This window comes from Rattus rattus, chromosome 8 (genome assembly GCF_011064425.1).
Source record: "Rattus rattus isolate New Zealand chromosome 8, Rrattus_CSIRO_v1, whole genome shotgun sequence".
Classification (NCBI taxonomy): Eukaryota; Metazoa; Chordata; class Mammalia; order Rodentia; family Muridae; genus Rattus; species Rattus rattus.
Window position 1 is genome coordinate 106,758,459 of NC_046161.1, and position 21,186 is coordinate 106,779,644.

The 21,186-nt window shown below is 50.0% G+C and overlaps 1 protein-coding gene across 1 annotated transcript in view; it reads left to right on the plus strand.

Annotated features, from left to right (window-relative positions):
- Nucleotides 1-19,254, plus strand: part of Pcnt (pericentrin) — an 84,353-nt gene extending 65,099 nt beyond the window's left edge. Inside the window, exons 30-40 of the mRNA XM_032911050.1 lie at nt 48-198; nt 5,180-5,629; nt 8,978-9,222; nt 10,607-10,709; nt 11,592-11,765; nt 13,595-13,714; nt 14,331-14,563; nt 15,483-15,562; nt 16,314-16,449; nt 17,504-17,631; nt 18,754-19,254. Of these exons, the coding sequence (XP_032766941.1) occupies nt 48-198; nt 5,180-5,629; nt 8,978-9,222; nt 10,607-10,709; nt 11,592-11,765; nt 13,595-13,714; nt 14,331-14,563; nt 15,483-15,562; nt 16,314-16,449; nt 17,504-17,631; nt 18,754-18,794 (1,861 nt within the window). The 3' untranslated portion in view covers nt 18,795-19,254. The remainder of the gene's footprint in view (nt 1-47; nt 199-5,179; nt 5,630-8,977; nt 9,223-10,606; nt 10,710-11,591; nt 11,766-13,594; nt 13,715-14,330; nt 14,564-15,482; nt 15,563-16,313; nt 16,450-17,503; nt 17,632-18,753) is intronic.
- Nucleotides 19,255-21,186: the final 1,932 nt, after the last annotated feature.

Here is a 21,186-nt window from a genome sequence, read left to right on the forward strand (position 1 = left end):
TCCCCTTTACACAGGGCTCATTGCCACCCCTTGTGTCTCCCTCCCAGAGCCGTGCTAGACGGGAAGGAGAACGAGCTGAAGGTCGTCCTGGAAGAGCTGGAGTGTGAGCGTGGAAAGGGGCAGGTCCTCCAGGCCCAGCAGGAGGAGCAGCAGCTGCGGCACATGCAGAGGGAGGGCCAGAGCTCAAGGGCCCTGGAGGTGACTGCTTTTCTTGTTCCTCTGAATGGTGGGCAGCCCAGTCGAAAGGACTTTAAGATAAAATAAGGCTGTGTAATCATTTATTTTGTTTTTGACTTTATAAAATCATTACATCATTTACCCCTCCCCTTCCCTTGAAAGCTTTCTGTGTATCTGGATATGCTTGCTCTCTTTTAAATCTGTGGCCTGAATTCAACCTGCTTGATCTGTAAGGTGTTACTTGAATGTATATTATTATATATTGAATGTATATTGAATGGCTGACCATTTGGTAGTGCTCTTTGTGTAAGGTCAAGGCCTCATGGTCTATCCTTGTCCACCTCATGGTCTATCCCTATCCACCTCATGGTCTATCCCTATCCATCTCATGGTCTATCCCTATCCATCTCATGGTCTATCCCTATCCATCTCATGGTCTATCCCTATCCATCTCATGGTCTATCCCTATCCATCTCATGGTCTATCCCTATCCACCTCATGGTCTATCCCTATCCATCTCATGGTCTATCCCTATCCATCTCATGGTCTATCCCTATCCATCTCATGGTCTATCCCTATCCATCTCATGGTCTATCCCTATCCATCTCATGGTCTATCCCTATCTACCTCATGGTCTATCCCTATCCATCTCATGGTCTATCCCTATCCATCTCATGGTCTATCCCTATCCATCTCATGGTCTATCCCTATCCACCTCATGGTCTATCCCTATCCACCTCATGGTCTATCCCTATCTACCTCATGGTCTATCCCTATCCACCTTGCCATGACTGCTGTTGTCCTTCCTCAGCTCATGTTTAGGCGGCCATGTTGGTAAGGCTTTATAGGTGTAGCTTCCAAGGTCGCTCCGAGACACAGTCTCACAGGAAACTCTGATCTCTGGCTCAGACAGTCTTTGTGCGCCCTCTCACCCAACGTTTTCTGAGCCTTGGGTGGGGGAGTAGTTTTAAGAATGGACCCATTGGGACCGGGTTCCATTGCCCTCACGTGGATGGCTTTTCTCCATGTGTTACAAATAGTGGTTTCCTTGAGGTCGGGAGGCTGCACGCTCACCTGTGGGTTTAAGGACGTATATTTAGAGCATGGTGCCAGAGATGCTCCCGATAGCGTAGAGCAGAGGGGACCGTGCTGGTTCTGTCTCCTTGAAGATCCACAACCTCACTGCCCCGGGAAATTGGTTAGGGTTCCAGTACCAGGCGAGATATCCCTCTTCCCGCATGGACCTTAAGACCAGTGAGAGGGAAGCTCTTGGATGCCATGAGGTATATGTCACTACTGCACCCTTCTAGCACTTGTGCCAACCAACATGGTTGTCACCGTAGTTCACAGTCATCGTAGTTGGCCAGGACTCTCAGTGCTCCTGTCATTGGGAACCTGCATAATGCCTCTGCTAGGATTAAAGCTAGTTCTCAAGGAGGAGACATTCAGGTCAGTTCCAGCTCAGTGGCCACTGAGGCCACGTATGTGAAGCATGCAGTGTTTTAGCCATAGGACTTAGCTTGGTCCCTTTGAGGAACAGCCAAGGGCATTGGCAGTAGCCGGTAGTGTTTTGGGGTCGCTTGGACAACCCTGAGTGTCTTAGGGTCACTGTTGCTGTGATAAACACCAAGACTTAAGCAACTTGGGGAGGAGAGGGTTTATTTCGCTTCTAACATCACTGTTCATCACTGAAGGAAGTCAGGGCAGGAACTCAAACCCGCAGGAACCCGGAGGCAGGAGCTGATGTGAGAGGCCATGGAGGGTGCTGCTGCTAGCTTGTTCCTCATGCCTTGTTCAGCCTCCTTTCTTGTCCCACCTAGGGCCGCTAGTAAAGGGGTGGCACTGACCGACCATAATGATCTGGGGACTTCCATACCAATTACTAATTAAGAAAATTCCCCACTGGCTTCTCTACAGCCCTGTTTTTTTGGTTTTTTGTTTTGTTTTGTTTTGTTTTGTTTGTTTTGTTTGAGACAGTTTCTCTGAATAGCCTTGGCTGTCCTGGAATTCACTCTGTGGACCAGGCTGGCCTTGAACTCAGAGATCTACCTGCCTCTGCCCCCCAGAGTCTGGGATTAATGGTGTGCACAACTACACCTGACTTAGAACCCTCATCTGAAGGAGGCATTAACTCAAGTTTCCTCCTCTCTCAGATGACTTATCTCGTGTCAAGTTGACATAAAACTAGCTAGCACATTTACCAGCAACTCAGAAGAGGGCTTTTCCTACCTGGGTTTGGGGTTGCTGTGAGGTAGTCTTTGGCTATTGGAGGGAGTGTTGGCAACCAAATGAGAACATTTCATGTAGGCTGTATGGGTCTGTGTGCTTATATACAGACTTACATGTATTAGAGTGTTTTTCTCTAGCTAGGTAGTTAATAGCTTGACTCTTTGTGACTTTTCCAGACATCCTTACTGTTATTTTCCTTCCTTCTATATTTTTCTCCCTTCCCCTCCCCTAATTATAGCCCCTCCCTGCACAGTGGTGGTGGTGCACACCTTTAATCCCAGCAGTTGGGAGGTGGAGGCAGGGGGATCTCTGAGTTCCAGGTCAGCCAGGCTACATAAGGAGAAACTATCTTGAAAAACAATAACCAGAAAAGCCCTTGATGTGTGTCACCTCCTCTGGGTCCATGCATCCCTGCAGTGCTCACGATATTTTATTCCATGGTGTGTACACTCCACATTTCATTCTCCGTTAGTCGGTTGAAGGACACAGAGGTGGTTTCTGTTCTGAATGGAGCAGCAGTGGGCGTGGCTGAACACGAGTCTGTGGAGTAGGGCGCTGGGGCCTGGGGCCTGGGCCTGGGAGTGGCACGACTGGGTCCCATGGCCAGTTTACTGTTAGCCTTTCTAGACTTTCCTACGCTGATATCCGTAGTGGCTGGACCAGTTTCCAGGCTGAGGCATTGGGTTTCAGTTCCATCTCTATTTCGGTTTGCGTCCTCTGTGGTGTTTCTGTCTCCCTTGTGGATTCTGTTCCGGGCTTGCACTGTCATTTCCAGCAGCCAACGGACATGTCTTCCTGGGTGTCACTCAGCATTTCCTCTCCTCAAGTTCTTTCTCCTTCATTTCATTGAGTTGTGTCTTCCAACTCTTTGGCGTCTCAGATGAAGTTAATGATTGTCTTTGAAAGCATGTTCTGTGCTTCCTCTGGTAATTCTCATTGGCAAACATGTCTGCGACTAATAGAATTTGGAGAGAAGACACTGGCTTGACCTTTTCCACTGTCGTTAGTCCTGTGACGAGACCAGACCTGTCTCGTTTTCTTAGCCTAGTCTGACACGGATAAAGCAGGTAGAGGACAAGGTGCACAGGCAGGTTGGGCCTAGAGGTTGGAAATGGCTGGGGTGCTGTGAAGTCAGATGGGCACAGGGGATGGGTTGCTGGACAGTTGTGCCCCTGGGTCTAATTCTGCACTGTGGGGTACATCTCTGGCTGGTGCAAAAAGTTGGAAGTGGTGTGGGGGGGACCTGTGGGTTTGGGACTAGAGAAACATAGAGATTGGTGGCTGTGCAGGCCGCTCAGCCTGGTTCAGGACAATCAGTGTGGGACCTGGGCATAATCTTGCAGGTTGGCTAGAGCGGATGAATGGGGAGGGCTAGGGAGACTCATGGATCTAGGCCTTGGTGAAGGCTGTGAGTGGACCATTGGAATTCAGTGCAGAAGGGAGCTGCGTGGTGGCAGGGAGGAGGGGTCCTGATGGAATCCTAGATCTGGGTTATAGCTCAGGCAGGAGGAAAAGGACACTGGATGTAGGACATGGGCTATACCTGGGAGTCTGGAGAGGAGTTGTGCTTGGCGATGCTGAGAGAGACTCATGGGTTCAGCCCTAGAGATGTGTGAGACCCGCCTGAGTGGAGAGGATGTGGGTGCTGGCAGGTAAGGTAGCTCCTTGAAGAACCTATAGATAGCTTGCAACAGGGGCAGGGGTGGGCAGACAAGGCCAGGACACTGTAAGTAGGACCAAGGCAATATTTGAGAAAAACAGTACCTGGCGTCTGTGACTTATGCCAGCCCTGTTGGTTGTTCCCAGCATTGTTCTTGGCCATTTCTGTTGCTTGTTTTGTTGTTGTTTTGTTTGTTTGTTTTGTTGTTTTTACTTTCTAAAGTGTTTTTATTTAACTTTTGAGAACTTGATACAATGTTTGCTTAGATTTTCCCACTGATCCAACCTCATATTCTTTCTCTAAAGAAGAAATAAAAAGCACAATAAAACATGGAGTCTGATTTGTTTTGGTCAACTACTCCTGTGCATGAGATCTGCCTTGGAGTGCCAGTATTCATTGAAGCTTTTCCTCCTGGTCACTTAATAACAACTCTGAGGCTAATTATTTATTAATACATTCTTAGGCTGTAATTTTTCCTGTGTTCGCCAAGTAGCTGTAACTTATTACCTCTTTTATTCTCCTCTGAGATCAGCAACATGACTGCTTTCCTTGCCTTGTCTTCTGACATGTGTCTCTTCAGCATTCTCGGGCGAATCTCCTGCTTTCCTGACCCTTTCCCAGAATCCTTTCTCATTCCAGGATGTCCCACCCCCTATTTCCTGCCTCAGCTCATTGGCCATAGGCTTTTTTATTGACAGATGATACTTAGAGGTTCTCTCTACAAGTGCGGTTGTTATACCCAGTGTCACACAACCTCCTTGTAGCTATCTGGATGATGCTTAGCATGTAAGGGCTTCATAATGCAGATGTGGTAAACACATGGCATCTGCGTGCCTCATCTTCAGCAGTGTCCTTTAGCTCATGGTCTTCAGTGCATGACTTTAGACACCACATCTTTGAGCATCCTGGTACTTCTAAGAAAGGGAGAAAGATGTGTGCATGGAATACTAATTCTACACAGTATTTCATCTATGCAGTCCTGAGAATAGTGTTACCTATAGGACAGTTTTCAAAGGTTGTGATTTCTGAATTAAAAGTGTAAATAAGAAAACCATCTAGATCCTTGCCCATTTGGTATTAATTATTATTATCTTGTTTATTCCACCCATGCAGGAGTTGAAAATAACCTTGGAGAAGCAGCTGGCTCAAAACAATCAACTGTGCGTGGCCTTAAAACACGAGCGGGTGGCCAAGGACAACCTGCAGAAGGAGCTGCAGATCGAGGCCTCGCGCTGCGAAGCCTTGCTGGCCCAGGAGAAGGGCCAACTCTCCGAGCTGCAGAAGAGCCTAGAGGCCGAGCGGAACCGCTCGCTGGAGCTCTCTGAGGCCTTACAGCACGAGCGGCTCTTGACGGAGCAGCTGAGCCGCAACGCGCAGGAGGCCTGCGCCCGCCAAGATACCCAAGCGCAGCACGCTTTACTGCGCAAGCTGAAGGCAGAGAAGGCCCGCGCGTTAGAGCTGGAGGCCATGCTTGAGAAGGTGCAGAAGCAGGCCGCCCACACACAGCAGCAGCTGGAGGCTCAGGCTCAGGAGCGCTGCCTGGAGCTCCGGAGAGAGAAGGAGGTAAGTGGCAACCTGAGGTCAGCCGTGGACGCCTTGCAGACCCACAAACAGGAGCTGGGATGCTGTCTGGAGAGAGAGAGGGAGAAGGCAGCGTGGTTACAGGCAGAGTTAGAACAGTTGTCCGCCAGAGTGAAACAGCAAGAGGCACGCCAGGACGAGAAGAGGATGGACAGGAGGTCGAGCCGCGAAGACCTGGACAAGAGGAAGTGGCAGAGAGTCAAGGAGAAGCTGGTGAGAGCAATCTCCAGCAGCCGAGCCTCCGCGTTTACCGCCCCGAATGACTGGAGGTGGTGACAGTTCTCAGGGACTTGTCCTGGCCTCTGTTCTGTTCTTTGTGGTGACACCACACTGTGTCTCACTCACCCTAGCTCTGTAACAGGCTTCGAGGTAAAGGCTCGAGTGGCCTGTGCTCGGCTCTGCGGGCTCCCGGGAAGTCTTTGTGAATTTGAAACATTTACTTTGTTTTTTTAATTTTCACCAAATTTTCAAGTTAACGGACTACGTGGTGTCATTCTGGCATTTTCACACAGTGTGCGTTTTATTTTGCACCCACTCATTCTCCCTCTGTCTCTCTTTGCTCAGGGCCTTTCCTCCCCAGGACCCCCGCCTCCCCCACACAGTCAACTTTGGTGTCACACGGATCCCCTTACACCTTCAGTTCCTTAGACTACACGCGTACATATAAATACATATGTTTATATGTACACATGCAGACAGCCATATCTGTAAATTTAATTTTCCACTGTGTCTTACTTCTAATATGATGACCTACTATGATGACCTCCAGTTTCGACCGTTTCCTTCAGATGCCATGGTTTCATTTTTGGACGAAACGGACGCCATTTCCTTTGTCTTGTAGCTGAGACTGAGGCACCTATTGGATGAGGAGAGAGAGTGGGCACTCTTACCTCGCTCTAGCTTGTAGAAGAAACACTCTGATGTTCCTATTCAGTACAGTGCTGACTCTGTATGGATCTGTCATATATAGCCATTTCTGTGTTAAAGATTGGCCACTGAGTGAGACATGACAGGAACTGCATTGAACTGTGGAGGCTGCGTTGCATAGCTTGGTGTCTCAACAGGTCCTCTCCTGAACACATGTCCAGTGTTCTACGTATGGTTGTTTTGCTTTTATTTGTGTCTGTGCGCATGCGCGTGCAGTGCCTGTGGAGGTAGAAGAGGCCATCCTGGAACTGGAGTTACAGCGGGTCTTAAGCCATTGTGAAGACGCTGGTCCTATAACCTGGGTCCTCTAGAGGATCTGCCGGTGCTCTTGACCCCTGAGCCCTCTCTGCAGTCCTCAAGTCTTTCTGCTGTATTGTGTGGCTTGGGTGTGGAGGCGAGAGCGTTGGGAGTCGGTCGTCCTCCCTCAGCAAGGCTTCTAACACCCAGATCCAGGTCATCAGACTGGCGTGGCAGGTGCTTTGCCCGCCGAGGCGTTTGACCAGCCCCGGTCTTTCACTCCTCATCTTGCTGCTTGTCCTGGCGGACACTTGGCAGCCCAGAGTGGGCAGAGTGGGAGCATCTGTCTCCCCTCCTGTGTGGGGAAGATCCAGCCTTCCGCTGTTGGTTGTGATAGGTTCAGGAAGCTTGGATCACTCCTGTGGAACCTACTTTGTGTGTGTGCGTGTGCGTGCGTGCGCGCGTGCACGCGCACTTGGTGAGAGGCAATTCTCTTTAATCTCTGGCTATTTAGTCTTTTAAAATCTGTTTTAAATTGCAAAAGAAGATTAGACTTAGGGAGTGGGCTAGAACATAGCTGGGCAGGGAGTGTTTTGCCTTGTAAATATTTCTAGCGCTGCTCCCTCCCCTACAAAAAGGCATTAAGGCTTTTGTTAGGTGCTTTTTCATTATTCATGTCTGCAGGTTTTGTAATAGAAAATTTCAGCAACGGGTTTGCGACAGAGCCAGCCTTTGATTCCGGCCATGGTGAACACTTCTGTTTAACTGCTGCGCTCAGTTTGTGATTATGTGGTTGAGCGTCTTTGTCTCTGTGTTCAGAAGGGGTATTAGCCTGAAGCTCTCTTATAGCTCCAGTTTTAGGTCAGCGTGGTAATGCCCGTATGGGTCAGGCTGGGCTGAGAAGTGTTCTTCCTTTCATTTTATTTTTCCTGAAATAGGGTCTCTCAGTATAAACCCTGGCTGTCCTGGAACTTATGCTTTAGACCAGGCTGGCCTCAAACTCAGAGACCTGCCTGTCTCTGCCTCCCAAATGCCTGTAATCCCAGCACTCAGGAGGCTGTTAGTAGATCACAAGTTCAAAACCAGCCTAGGTGATAACAGCAAGGTCCTTTGGGTTTTTGTTTGTTTGCTTGTTGGGGTCTTTTTGACACAGGGCCTCACTAGGTAGCCTTTGCTGGTCTGGAACCTGCTGGGTAGACTAGGCTGGCACTGAACTCACAGAGATCCTAGCAAGGCCCTTTTGGTTTTGATTGTTTTGGCACACCAGCTTAGCCTGAAGAAAGGACCATTCTGTCTCCTTCATGCACATCCATGCCGCCGTGGTCACATGGAGGTCAAAGGATAAACTTGTGGCTTCAGTTCTCTCAGTCTACCTTAACCCTCTAAGCCTTCTTGGCCTCCCCTCTGTTCCCTCTCACGTGACCTGGTGAGGTGACTCCACCTCCATGTCAGGGGAGGGTCCAGGCCTGTTGGTTGCTTTTGCCCTGTACCTAGTCCTGGGCTAGCAGCTCTTCAGCGCCTTGGCACTCACAGGTGAGCTCACTTCTGTCTGTAGGGCTAGGCTGCTGATCAGTTAGGCCACCGGACTACCAGTGGCATTTGTCGTTTGCCTCTGGTCATCCTGCGCTTGGGATGTGTGTATAAATGAGGTTCAGCCCCTGTCAGCCTCACAGGCTTCGCTACTGCTTACTCCATGGGCTCGACTTGGGCTTGGTTGAAACCTAAGATGAGACTCCAGTGTGGACTCTGCTGTGGGGGGTTTGCCTGACTGTGTTGACGGTGCTAAACCCCTTCTTCCCAGATGCTGGGGTTGGTTTTGGAAGCCGGGGTGCATGTGTGTGCGCGCGTGTGTGTGTGCGTGTGTGCGTGTGTGCGTGTGTGTGTGTGTGTGTGTGTGTGTGTGTGTGTGTGTGTTCGTTCCCCTGTGTGGGGCTGGTCTTTTGGTCTTTGGCACTGTAATTGTTTAGGACTTGTTTTGAGGTGAGATCTTGGCCTTAGTGAGACTTACTGTGTACATCCAGGCTGCCCATCAACTCACGATCCCCTGCTTCCCCCTCCAAGTGCTGGTTGTGGGCAGGCCCCACTATGCCTAGCGTCAAACAGGGAAAAAAGAATTCTTTTTTAAAGCTGTAATGGTCTCTTCTGTTGCTCTTGCCGTTGTGACAGCGAGAACTGGAGTTGCAGCGCCAACGTGATGAACACAAGATTGAGCAGCTTCAGCGGTTAGTGAGAGAGCTGAGGTGGAAAGAGGAGGCGCCTGGAGGAAACGGCCCTTGCCGGGGCTCCCCCTGCCTCGGTTCTCTGGAGAGAGACCAGTTCCAGGAGCAGCAACAGGAACTGGAGAAGATACGGCAACAGCTACTGTGTGCAGCCGGGTTCCTTACAAGCTTTACTAACCACACAGTAGACAGGTATGCTCGCACGAACTCAGGGTAGCGGGACAGCCAGCGGCCACCGCTACCCCGCCCCCACCCATCCAACTCACGCACCTGTAGTTCCCACACCAGGTAGGCAGGGACATCACCGCAAGTTCAAGACTGGCTTAGTCTGCACAGTGAATTCCAAGCCAACAAGGTCTATATAGCAAGTCTAGTTAAGGGGGATAAAAAAACTGAAATGTTGGCCACCTTTGATCTCAGGACCATGTCTTACAGGTGTCCTACAATTTTCTCACTCCATGAGTTTAGTTGAACCAATGGGCAAGGTGTTCTGAAGGATTCGATAAAACCATATTTTTACATTCTAATGTTACAAAAATCTTGTTATTCATAGTTTCTGTGCTGAGATTGTTTTTTCTTTTCTTTTCTTTTCTTTTCTTTTTTTACATGCACCTAGCTGTGTAGCATCCGGCCCGGATGCTTCCTCAACTTGTCCTCCGACGTCCTCCATGCCCACTGGGGGTGGTGTGGTAGGGGGTGCTGTTACCAGCTAGGATAGCTCCTTGTTCATACCCAGATTTGATCTGCTGAACAGCACGGTTTCATTTAGGACAGCGCTTAGACATCTTTGATTGTCATATTTATTTATTTCGCACATTTGTATCTCTGTGGGTGAATGCATAGAGGTCACTGCTGTCTCTTTCCACCAAGTGGAAGGTCAAACACAGGCAGTCAGGCTTGGCAGCAAGCGACGACATCCTGGTACCCAGGAAAACGCTTTAGTTATCAGTACGACAGGAAGCGGTGGGATGCGGGGATGCGGGGATGTTGGGGTGGTGGGGATGCAGGGGATGCTGGGGATGCGGGATGCTGGGGATGCGGGATGCTGGGGGGGTGGGGATGTGGGATGCGGGATGCGGGATGTTGGGGTGGTGGGATGCTGGGATGCTGGGGGGTGGGGATGCGGGGTGGTGGGGATGTGGGGATGCGGGATGGGGGATGCTGGGGTGGTGGGGATGGGATGGGGATGCTGGGGTGGTGGGATGCTGGGGTGGTGGGATGCTGGGATGCTGGGGTGGTGGGGATGTGGGGATCAGGGGGATGCTGGCACCGCCGCTAGCCCAGGTTTGGAGGTTTCTGACTCTCATCTGTGTCTGTCTGCTGATGCAGTCAGCCTTCCACCATAGCATCCTGGGCCGAAGCGCTGCCTAGGCCCCTGTCACAGGCAGACTCTGAAGTGATGCACCAGCCTGGCAAGTCACCCGTGCAGACGTGCAGAGCTGGACCCCTGGTTTCTCAGGGAAAATGCTGCGTAAATGTACTTCCTTTGTGCCACTAACAGAGGGTTCTTGAATAGTTGAGGATTGTGATCATTGGGGTCTACATGAGCCTTTTAAACACCTGCTTGTTTTCCTAGGACAATTAAAGATTGGACATCATCAAATGAGAAGGCGGTGTCATCCTTAATGCGCACGCTGGAGGAGCTGAAGTCCGAACTGAGCATGCCCACCTCCTTCCAGGTACAGCCGGGCTTCCCCGTGCGGCAGCACGCTCTCTCTTCCTTCTTCCGTTGGGGTGTCCTGGTGCCTACACTGCCTACTCTTCTCTACAACTGAGCATCTGATTCTGAAACCTTGGAGTCTCGGCTGCACCACTGCACAGACTGTGTAGCCATTTACACGCGATGCTCGCTGCTCCTGGCCCGGGCTCATCCCGAGAGCTAGAGACTGAGCAGAGGGCAGTGGGTTCTGCGGGGTGGGGCACCTGCCCACAGCAGCCTGCTTCTGGTCTGCTTCTGCGGAATGAAGTCGCAGCTCTAGGCTCCCTGCAGGTAGCAGCCTTTGAGGTTGCTCACAGGTCCTATATGTCCTAGATACCGACATTGTTGCTGTCACCACATGTCACCAATGTCCTGTGGTAGATCCGATTGTAGCATGCTGTCAGATAATAGAGAAGCCGTGCCACCCACTGTGATCCTCTTCAGCGAGTGCCACAGGGAGATGTGGGGTGTCCCACCCCACTCCTCTGTGTCCAAGTTCTAAAATTCCTCCACAGAGGTTCCAATTGTAAGTGCACAGACAGGTCCATTACATGGGTGCACGTAGGATGAACAGCAGCCTTCCCTGTTCAATTCACCACCTCATTACGGGACTCTTGAAACACTCAAATCAGGATTACACTTGCAACAGACCTGCACCACTCTGTGTGCCGGAATAGTCCAGCTTTGTGTGGGCTATTTTATAAAAGATGGGGAAAACGGTGATTTGCTGGCCTATTGTTTCCAGTCGCATTTGTTTTGCCCAGCCCCACAAGCCTGGTATGAGACACCAAAACTTCTGAAACTTAGTCCCCGAAGCAATCAGTAATAATAATTCTTCTGACTCTGTTTACTCCTCTTCAAGAAAAAAATGGCTGCAGAACTACAAGTCCAGCTCATGAATGAACTGCTGAGCGACAACGATGCCCTCACAAAAGCCGTGGGCATGGCCACCCGAGAGAAAGCTGAGCTGTGCAAGACCATCTCCCGGCTCGAGAAGACCCTGAAGCATCACACGCAGAAGGGCTGCATTCTTAATGTACGCATCTCTGCCTCTTCCTGGCATAGCGCCTGCCCGCTTTCTCTTTACCGTAGGGTCTGTCAGATCTGTCCATTCTGCTGGTCAGGGAACAACCGGGCTTCTTCCTAGATCTGGGCCTGGACACCACTTCTCCTGGTCGGTCCTGGGGCTCCATCCCTGCTTGTGTATCGCCTGACTAGTAGTTCCGGGGTCTTGCTATGCTGCCCAGGCTGGTCTCAAGCTCCTAGCTAGTTGCTCCTCCCAACTCAGTCACCCAGCTTCGTTTTGTTTGGTTTGCTTGTATTTTGCGGGGAATTGGGGGCTGAGGAGGAATCCTAGGTAGTTCAGGCTTCCAATCCCCATATAGCTATAGCTGGCCTCGAACTTCTGATGCTTCTATCTCCACATTCCAAATGCTGGCAGTACAGCCGTGTGCCATCATGCCCAGTGTTCAGTCTGTGTGCCTGCGTGCCAAGTTCAGGTCCATGGCGGAAGTCCACGTTGGGTGTCTTCCTCACTTGTTCTCCACCTTATCTTTTGAAAGCCCACAGGCCCCAGAAACTCTCCTGTCTCCACCTCCTCAGTGGAAATTACAGATCCCCACTCGCTGCCGAGAATCCAAACTCGGGTCCTCGTGTTCGTATGGCAGGCCCGTTAGCAGCCGAGTCATGTACCCAGTGACAGCAAGCTGAAACAGGAAACTGAAAGGAACTCCTGAGAGTGGGAGGGCTTCCCTAGAGTGGACAAGGCCTTTCAACTTTTAGTCTAGAAAAGTCTTATACCGAGCGACAGCTGAAACTGGAGAATCTGGACTGCCATGGACCAAGCCAGTGAGAGGCAGTTAGACACTGTGCCCTCTCCCCTTGGCCATCTCTAGCTCTTGGTTATGGTTGACCTTGGCTCTCTGCTAGCTGTTTGTCACTAAGCGTTCCTTCCTCTGGCCCTGGGGATGTCTCAAGGGCTGCTAATTAAACCACACTCTTCATTGTCAGGGTTACTAAGAAGTAGGTGTAATTGTTTGCAGTTAACTATCTATGGGGATGGTCCAGCATCTCTTTCTTGAAGTAGATAGAAGCAGACACCACGTTTATTTATGGTGTATTTATTATGTTGATGTGTTTGGGTGTTTTGCCTGCATATACGTCTGCGAACCACATGTGTGCTTGGTGACCTTGGAGGCCTAGAGGTGACTAGATCTCCTGCAACTGGAGTTATGGACGGGTGTGAGCTACCAAATGGACGCTGGACATCCTTCGGGGAAGCAGCCTAGCAGTGTTCTTTACTGCCAAGCCATCGCTCAGCTCCCCTCACAGTTTAATCCGTTACTGTTTTCTACATTAGAAGTTAGACTATTGGGGCCGGGGATTTAGCTCAGTGGTAGAGCGCTTACCTAGGGGAAGCGCAAAGGCCCTGGGTTCGGTCCCCCAGCTCCGGAAAAAAAGAACCAAAAAAAAAAAAAAAAAAAAAGAAGTTAGACTATTGTGTATTAGGTTCCCCAGACAAGGGAGTTTCGTGGAGAGCCCTGACCTGCATCACTTCCCCAGAACCTTAACCTGTTGAGTTTGGTGGTCTCGGAATCATCCAACAGACGAGGACAGTCAAACTGTAGTGGCACATGTACCTATAATCTCTGTGCTGGAGACTAGTGGACCTCTGGGGCTAACTAGCCAACTAGCCTAGCCTAATGGTAAATCCAAGGCCCCCGTTAGAGCCCCAATCCGGAGGAATAGCACACCTGGCCTCAGGCTTCCCTCCGACCTGCACCTGCAGGTATATACACCTGTAACCCTCCCCCGTGGAAGAGCAAAGGCTCCATCGAGTCGCCGCTGTGTTTTTATTTCTAACAGAGGCAAAGCAAGACTTCATTGAAGCAAGATGGGACGGACCTGCAGAGCTCCCTACCGCACTCAGACCCAGAGTGGCACCCGCAGACTACAGGCGGGGACACAAATACCTGCAATATCAAAGTAAGACTTGCAGGAAGGGCGCCAGAGTGCCAGCCACGTCCCAGGCCAGGGCTAGTTCACTGCAGGAGCAAGGCCTCCTCAACTACCACAAGGTTCTTGTTTGCTTGGTGTGTCTGTCGACACGTAGTTCAGACACCCTTCTTTACAGTTGACCCACTGCCCCAGTGGTCCTATCACTGTGAATGAGAAAGGAAGCCGGCATAAACTGGCTCAAGACTTGGTTTGGTTGTGTGCAGTTGCCGTGTTTGCTCTGGTAGTGGACAAATCATCAGGAGGCCGTTTCTATAGGCGAAGACAGTCTTTCTTACCCTTGCGTCTGAGGGAAAAGTGCTTCTCAGGGTTCGGACCCAGGCTCCGTGGTTTCAGTTTTTCCCTTCACCCATATCAGTCTGTGGAACCTGTGAGGATATCCCCTCAGAGCCCCTCAGAGTCTTCGTGGGCTCGCTTGCGAGTGCTGTGGAGAGCTTTTTCTGTCATGTGCCACTGTGGTGCGTCAGTGTGCACGGATGACTGATAATTTGTGAGGAGCAACCCAGTTCAATTTCCTTATTTTGTAATGAATGACGTTGAACAGGATTATATGTGCTTCCTCCGATTCTCTCTGTCTTCCTCTTAGATGGAGAAGCTGTACCTGCACTATCTGAGGGCAGAGAGCTTTAGGAAAGCTCTGATCTATCAGAAGAAGTACCTCTTGCTGCTGATTGGTGGATTCCAGGACTCTGAGCAGGAGACCCTCTCCATGATCGCCCATTTGGGGGTCTTCCCTTCCAAAGCCGATAAGAAAGTCACCGCATCACGCCCCTTCACCAGGTTCCGCACCGCTGTTCGGGTGGTCATCGCAGTTCTGAGGTAAATGTCCCGCCCCAAGCCAGTTGGCAGTGGACAGCATATGCTTACGTCAGTGGTGGCTTTAGTCCTTAAAACTACAGGGCTTTGTCCTTCGGTATCAGTGGCTGGAGGGATGGCTACCAAACCCACATGGTCATTCACAGCCATTCATCACTAGTTCCTGGGCATGTCACTCATTCTGACCTTCCTGGTGTCAGGCATTCATGTGCTGTGCATACATATGTGCAGGCAAAATATGCATACAAATAAACAAACAGATTCATGTGCCTGGTATGGTGGCACAGCCTCGTGATCCAGCACTCAGGAGGCTGAGACGGGAGGGTCAAAAGTTGTAGGGTAGCCTGAACTATATTATACAGGGGACCCAGTACCAGAATGCCTGAAAAGTCTCCAGAGCCTGGTAGTCCTTTTTGGAATAATCTTTGGTTGGTCACATCACAAAGAGTCATGCCACTTGTCAGGAAACCATGCTAAAAGGAGTGTCAAGCACCCGTGTATTGTCACCCTGTCTGCCACCTTCCCGACACAGTTAGTATAGTCCTGCTGATGGGGCCTCTCTGGGTTAGTCAGAAGCAACCAGAAAGAAGGGATGAGTTTTTCCCAATTTCCGGTGATAACGGTCAGGCTGGAATTTTGGAGTGTGATGGGCTGTGGGTGAGCCGTGGTGGACAGGGTCAGATCGAGCTGATTTACAAGGGCATGGCCAAAGGGGGCTTCTTTAGAAGGCGGAAGGTTCCTAGGCAGCATGAAGGTACCACCAGCTCCATGTCCATAGCTAGTAGGCAGCTTGCCGGTGGCCCCACACAGCTGTGACCCAAAGGGCACCTTCTGGCGTCTGGTCACACACAGCAGGAGTGCTGCTGCCTCCTTCCTTCCTGTTTGCTTTGGGTTAAATGTGTTTTGTCCCCTTTCTGTGCAGGTTACGATTTCTGGTTAAGAAATGGCAGGAAGTGGATCGGAAGGGAGCGCTGATACACCACGGCAGAAGCACCCGCCACGGTAGGTCTCCAGTCATTGTCCTTCCTGCTGCTTGCGGCATTTTCTTGAGCGCTATGGCATGGGAATGTAATAACGCACAGAAAGGAAACTGGGAATCTCAGTCGGTAGCCACCCCATAGCATTGGGAACAGCGCTGGTGGACCAGTGCCTGTCTGGGAGCTGAGCACTGATTCTGGAGTGTTGACCACTGGTCCTTGTCGCTCTCCAGAGCCGACTAGCGCTCTCCTTTATGCTGCTGCACTCCTGTGTGAGCATTCATGCTCATGTTTAGCTCAGTGGCACCTTGTCCCTGGAGCTCTCTTCCTCTTCATGTGAAGCGTTAACAGTGGCTTCAGGGACTCCAGAGGGGCCAGTGACACAAGCATGATTCTTTGCTGGGTCTTTGCCTAGTGTCTAGGGGTGGCAGATATAAATGTCCTTCCTACTTAGAGGACATGGAAGGCCTAGGCTACTGAGCCACCACTGGCTGCCCAACATCCTGATAGTTCAGGCCAACAGGCGTTGGTCCCTAAAGATCTCCTAAAGGTTCCCAGTCATGGGCTGCCCATGTCCTGCTGGCAATCGGGGCCAGAGTCATTCGAGCAGAATGTAGGTCATCAAAACTTCCAACTATCACAACTTGGTATGTTTTGAAATCACCTTACAGGATCTTAAAATTGTTTGTATAAGCTTAAATTTTTGCAAAGGGACCCTTCTACTAAAGTGTGAATTTCTTTTCCTAATGGTTTGGTGTTTGCTCATTCTTGGGAAGGACATCGAACCTCCCAGAGACAACATTCTCCGTCAGGAACTAGAGCATCTCTGCCAACTCGAGACGTTTCCTCAGGGCACACCAAGGACTCTCGGCACAGCCCGAAGTGTTCAGCCACCTCGCTGGGCAAGGGAAGGTCAGTTTGGCTGCCCCAGCCATTTCACCTAGAAATCACACTGCAAGCTTCAGAAGCCTGTATGGCTACCCAGAGACATGCAGTTTGAAAATTGTGTCTTTGACTGACTCAGATCGAGGTAGGGGACACAGCAGAGACAGACCGCAAGAGCCTAGGATCTTGATGTTGTTCAGGAAGGGCTAATACGTCTGTGTTGCCAAGTGGTAGTGGTTATTCGTTTAAGCCCAGCATTCAGACTGGCCTCTGTGTTTGAGGCCAGTCTGCACTATGGAGTGGGCTCTGGGATAGCCAGGGCTACAGAGAGAAAAACCAACAAGCTCACCTGGGCTCAGTAAGTAAGGCGTAAACCCTGAAGAGGTTTGGGAGCTTAGCTCATTGAAAGAAAAAGGAACATGGTGTTCCCTGGGGACTTGGAGCCTGCCAGGAAGGGTGGTCACGATGGGAATTAGACAAGGGTGGGTTTTGCCCTGGGAAGCGTAGGCCTATAGGCGGGCCATCTCAGTCACAGGGGAAGGGTACTGAGGCATCCAGTTGGGGTAACAAGTATAACCTCAAAAGTTGGTGAACGAAACAGTACATGATTGTTGCAACTGGGGCCAGCCACTCTGACTGCCCGCAGAGTGTGGTATAGACGTTGATTTGGGGCGTTTATTTTGTTTTGAGACAGTCTCATTATGTAGCCCTAGCTGACCTGGAACTTGCTGTGTAGACCATGCTAGCCTTGAACTCACAGAGGTCCGATCTCATTCTTACCTCTGTCTCCCAAATCCTGAAGTTCCAGGAGTGTGCCACCACACCCATGGAGTGCACTATATTGGGGGGGGGGGTATATCGTTCAGTTGGTACAGTGCTTATCTAGCATTCCTGAGCCTCTGGATTCTAGACTAAGAAAAACCACTTTTTTTTTGAGGTAAAGAACAGGCATGAAGAGAAGAGCCCTGGTGGAGACCTGTTCATATTGGTCACTGACCCCAGCTCCTCCTCTGGGCACCCTTGACGACAGCATCACCTGTTAATGTCTGCCTTCCTTCCTGATATGGTTCTTTGTTTACAGATCAACTTCGTCAACAAGTTCAAGGCTCGAAAGATCCCCGACTGCTTCTCAAGATCCCGAGCAGTCCTTGACAGAATACATTCATCTTTTAGAAATGACCCAGCAAAGACTTGCGGGACTGCCACCAGGTAAAAACGCCTGGCAGTGCTTGTCACAAACACATTACTGCCCCTTAGAGACCTAACGACATAGCAGAGACTTCTAGTGAATTGAGACGACAGTACTCCTGAGTAATCCCAGCACTGGATGGGCCCTGGCAGGAGGGTTGCAAGCAGTTTGAAACCAGACTGGTATACACAGTGAATACCAGGCTAGCCAGGTACAGGCAGAGTGAGTGCTGGGCTAGCTAGGGCTGCACAGTAATATGGCATCTCAAAAAGAAACAACAGACCCTCTAACATGAGCTTAGCAATGGTTAGGCTGAGTGAATGTACAGCTGTGTGAACAGTGCCCTTAGCAGTGTGTGGTGGGTAAGTCTGGGTCAGTCACTGGTGGGGTCTTTCCGCCCTCTGACGCTGATTGGGAAGGTGAAGGCAATCACTTTTCTCTTCACTGTGAGCAAGAATCTGGGGAGCCTCTCTAGCCTGTAGCTCCACGCGTTTCCAAATTCATCAGGCAAAGACTTTAGCCAAAGGCCTTACAAACCACACGGCTGAGGTTATCCTAACAAGGGCCCCGCTCTCTAGCACCAGTTTTCTGTTAGAAAATTGGTCACAAGCATCTGACAAGAGGCAACTAAAGAACGATTTGTTTTGGTTCCCGGTTTGAGAAAATAGTATTGTTGTGTCAGGGTGTCAGGGTTTGCCTGCTGCCGGGCGTAGTTTCTGCTGGAAGCTGACGTGATGTGTGTGGCTGCTTGAATGTGTGCAGATTAGGAAGCAGCGGAGGGACAGGAAGTGAGGCCAGGCTGTTAAAAGAAAACACCTCACATCCTGCTTCCAGTAAGTCACTTCCTTCGGCGAGGCTTCCTATCCTAAATGGTGCACAGCCTCCTGAAACAGGGTTACCATCTGAAGGCTGAGAGTTAAAACGCTCTTGTGAGGAAAGTTCACATTCAAATCATTCCCAATTACGCTTTGACCTGTATATAGCTTATGTAATAGTTTCTTAAACCTCACCTCCTATTTTATTAGAAAAGTTTCATGATAACTCACACCCTTACCAAAGCCTAATTCAGTGATGGTATTTTGAAGTTATAAAAATTGTTTTGGAAAGTTTTATAACAAATTTCTATTGTATTTTAATTTTAGATGCTCCTCAGAAAGCCTGCCCCCAGAAGATTAAACAATGAATAAAGTTCTTCTGGCTATTAACCTTTGACATTTCTATTTGAGGAAAGATGGTTTTTTTTCCTAAGGAAAGCTCATGATATGGCCTGGGACACACACTTCGAGAGTGGTGACGCCAGCCTCTAGGAGCCCCCGAGAGCTCCTACCTCCACACCCTGCTGAATGGCGGGGAGAGCCCGCTGTGCTCCTTCCCACCCAGTAAGCAGTGTCCATGCTGGGTCCTGTGTCTGATGATGGAGCCACCTGCGTCCTCTGTGGCGGAAGATGCTTATTTTCTTAGCATGTCAGGGTGGGCAGGTCAGTGGAATGAACACATAGGAAGGAAGGAATAAATTTTAAAGACTGTTCCCTGATGAAATGATGGATGGATGGATGGACGCTCTGGTGTTTTTTGTTTTTTTAAATCCATTCAGTTTATTCTTTTTGTTGGCAAAACAAATAAAATGATGTCACACTTGCTTCCCACGGCTACAACCATTCTATGACTCCTTCATATTTATACCATGCGGTGAATCTGGTTCAGAACCCTTCACCCCTCAATGAATGTATGAAACTGTCTTTGGACTCAGAACCAGTCCTCTGTGGTAAAAGATAAGTCCTGATGAGGCAGATCAGCTGCCAGAGGCATGCATACACATACACGCGCAACATGCACACATACACATGCACGCATACACAAACGCACACACACATGCACACAACATGCATACATCATGTCAATAGCCCGACAGCTGTAGGCCTGTTGTCAACAATTCTACCTCAGCAGACTGCATGGTATCTTGCAACACTACAAAGTCAGCACACATAGGAGGAGGGGCCTCCCAGTACTGTCCTACAGAAGGAATTCCAGCTTGCCAGGGGCCATGGTGGCACATGCCTTTAATCCCAGCGCTCAGGTCTGCCTGGGCTACACAGTGAGTTCCAGGAATACATAAACCCTGTCTCAAAACCAGTAAATAAATAAATCTTGTCGTATTTGTCTTTGAGTGACTGGATAAGCCCCCTTCGTCTGCTTTCTTCCTCATCTGCCGGTTGCTTTAGCACTGTATGGATTGGTTTATATGCTGGTCTCAGTCACCGGGATCCACCAGGGCCTCTCCTATCTCATCTTGGCCATGCTCTACCCTGGGGTGCCCTACCAGTCCAGGGGTACCTTCTGGATTAACTTCCTCCTTTCCTGTGAGCCCAGTCCTCTCAGGCCCAGTGAGCTGGCTTAAGACAGCACATCTCCCTGTTCTCGGTTCCCTACCTAATACCCGTCCTCTCTACTGTCTTCCGGTCTCTGATATCCATGGAGACCTCAGATGATAAGCAAGTGTCCCTAATGGGCTGTTTGGGCTGAGCCTCAGGATTTCTCTTCTCATAGTACAACACCATCTGTCGACGGAGGTGTACGTAGTTACGTCACTCAATTTCTCCGTTCTTCCGTCATTCAGACTAACCCCGTCTTACAAACCAGACTGTGCAGTGGTCTCTTGCCTCCTGCTTTAAAGATCCCCTGACTCACATAGTTCAGATGTAGTCTGTTCCCTGTCGTGGTTTCACGCACAGTGTGGATTTTTCCTCTCTGTATCAAAGGTTTGACGTGAGGGGCATCTCTTGCTACAGCTCCATCTTCCTTCCCTTTGGTAATTTTCGTCTTTTCCTGCGCCCTAACGTTTGGCTCTCAGTAGTCACTCTTCAACACAGATATAATTTTTGCTGTCTCCCCTTTGGTATCCCAGCCATAAAGAGCAAGCTCACACCTCCATATTTGCTCTCTTACCCAACTGTCCTAAGATTCTTGTCTGCGGCATGCCAAGATGTTGGCTACACCTGAGGTTCCCAGGAAGAAGTTTGTCAGGCCAGACAACCAGCCGTGTCAGGCCGTGTCTCCTGCTGCTTCTGATGGTTAAGGAGGGCAAGGTATGGTAAGTTTGTTATTTCCGGGATGTCCTAGAACACACCCTACCACTAGACCCTAAAAACAATCAGGGTACAGCGAGTCCTTGAGTTCTTGCAGGGGTTCTGTCTCCCTCTCGCCAGCCTCCAGTCTCTTCCTTGTGACCCACCTGACTGATTAATCCTACAGGTCTTCAGATATGAAGGCATTCACTGCCAGGGTATTGAGTCTCTTGAGAGATTCCTCACAGGACCATGAACCCTGCTGATACCCAGTTTTACATTCTAGCTTGCTTCATTGAGCACTGCAGTCTTCCTGCCTCAGGCAGCCCCCACAGCTCCCGCCGGTATACACTCGTTGGCTGTGCATTATGATTTATGGGCTGAACTGTCCCCTCACCCCAACCAAAGGGCTATCAAAGTCCTCACCTCGAGTACATGTGACTATGACCTTAGTCGAAATTGGGTTTTTACAGATGATCAAGTTAACATGAGCTAATTAAGAGTGTTCTC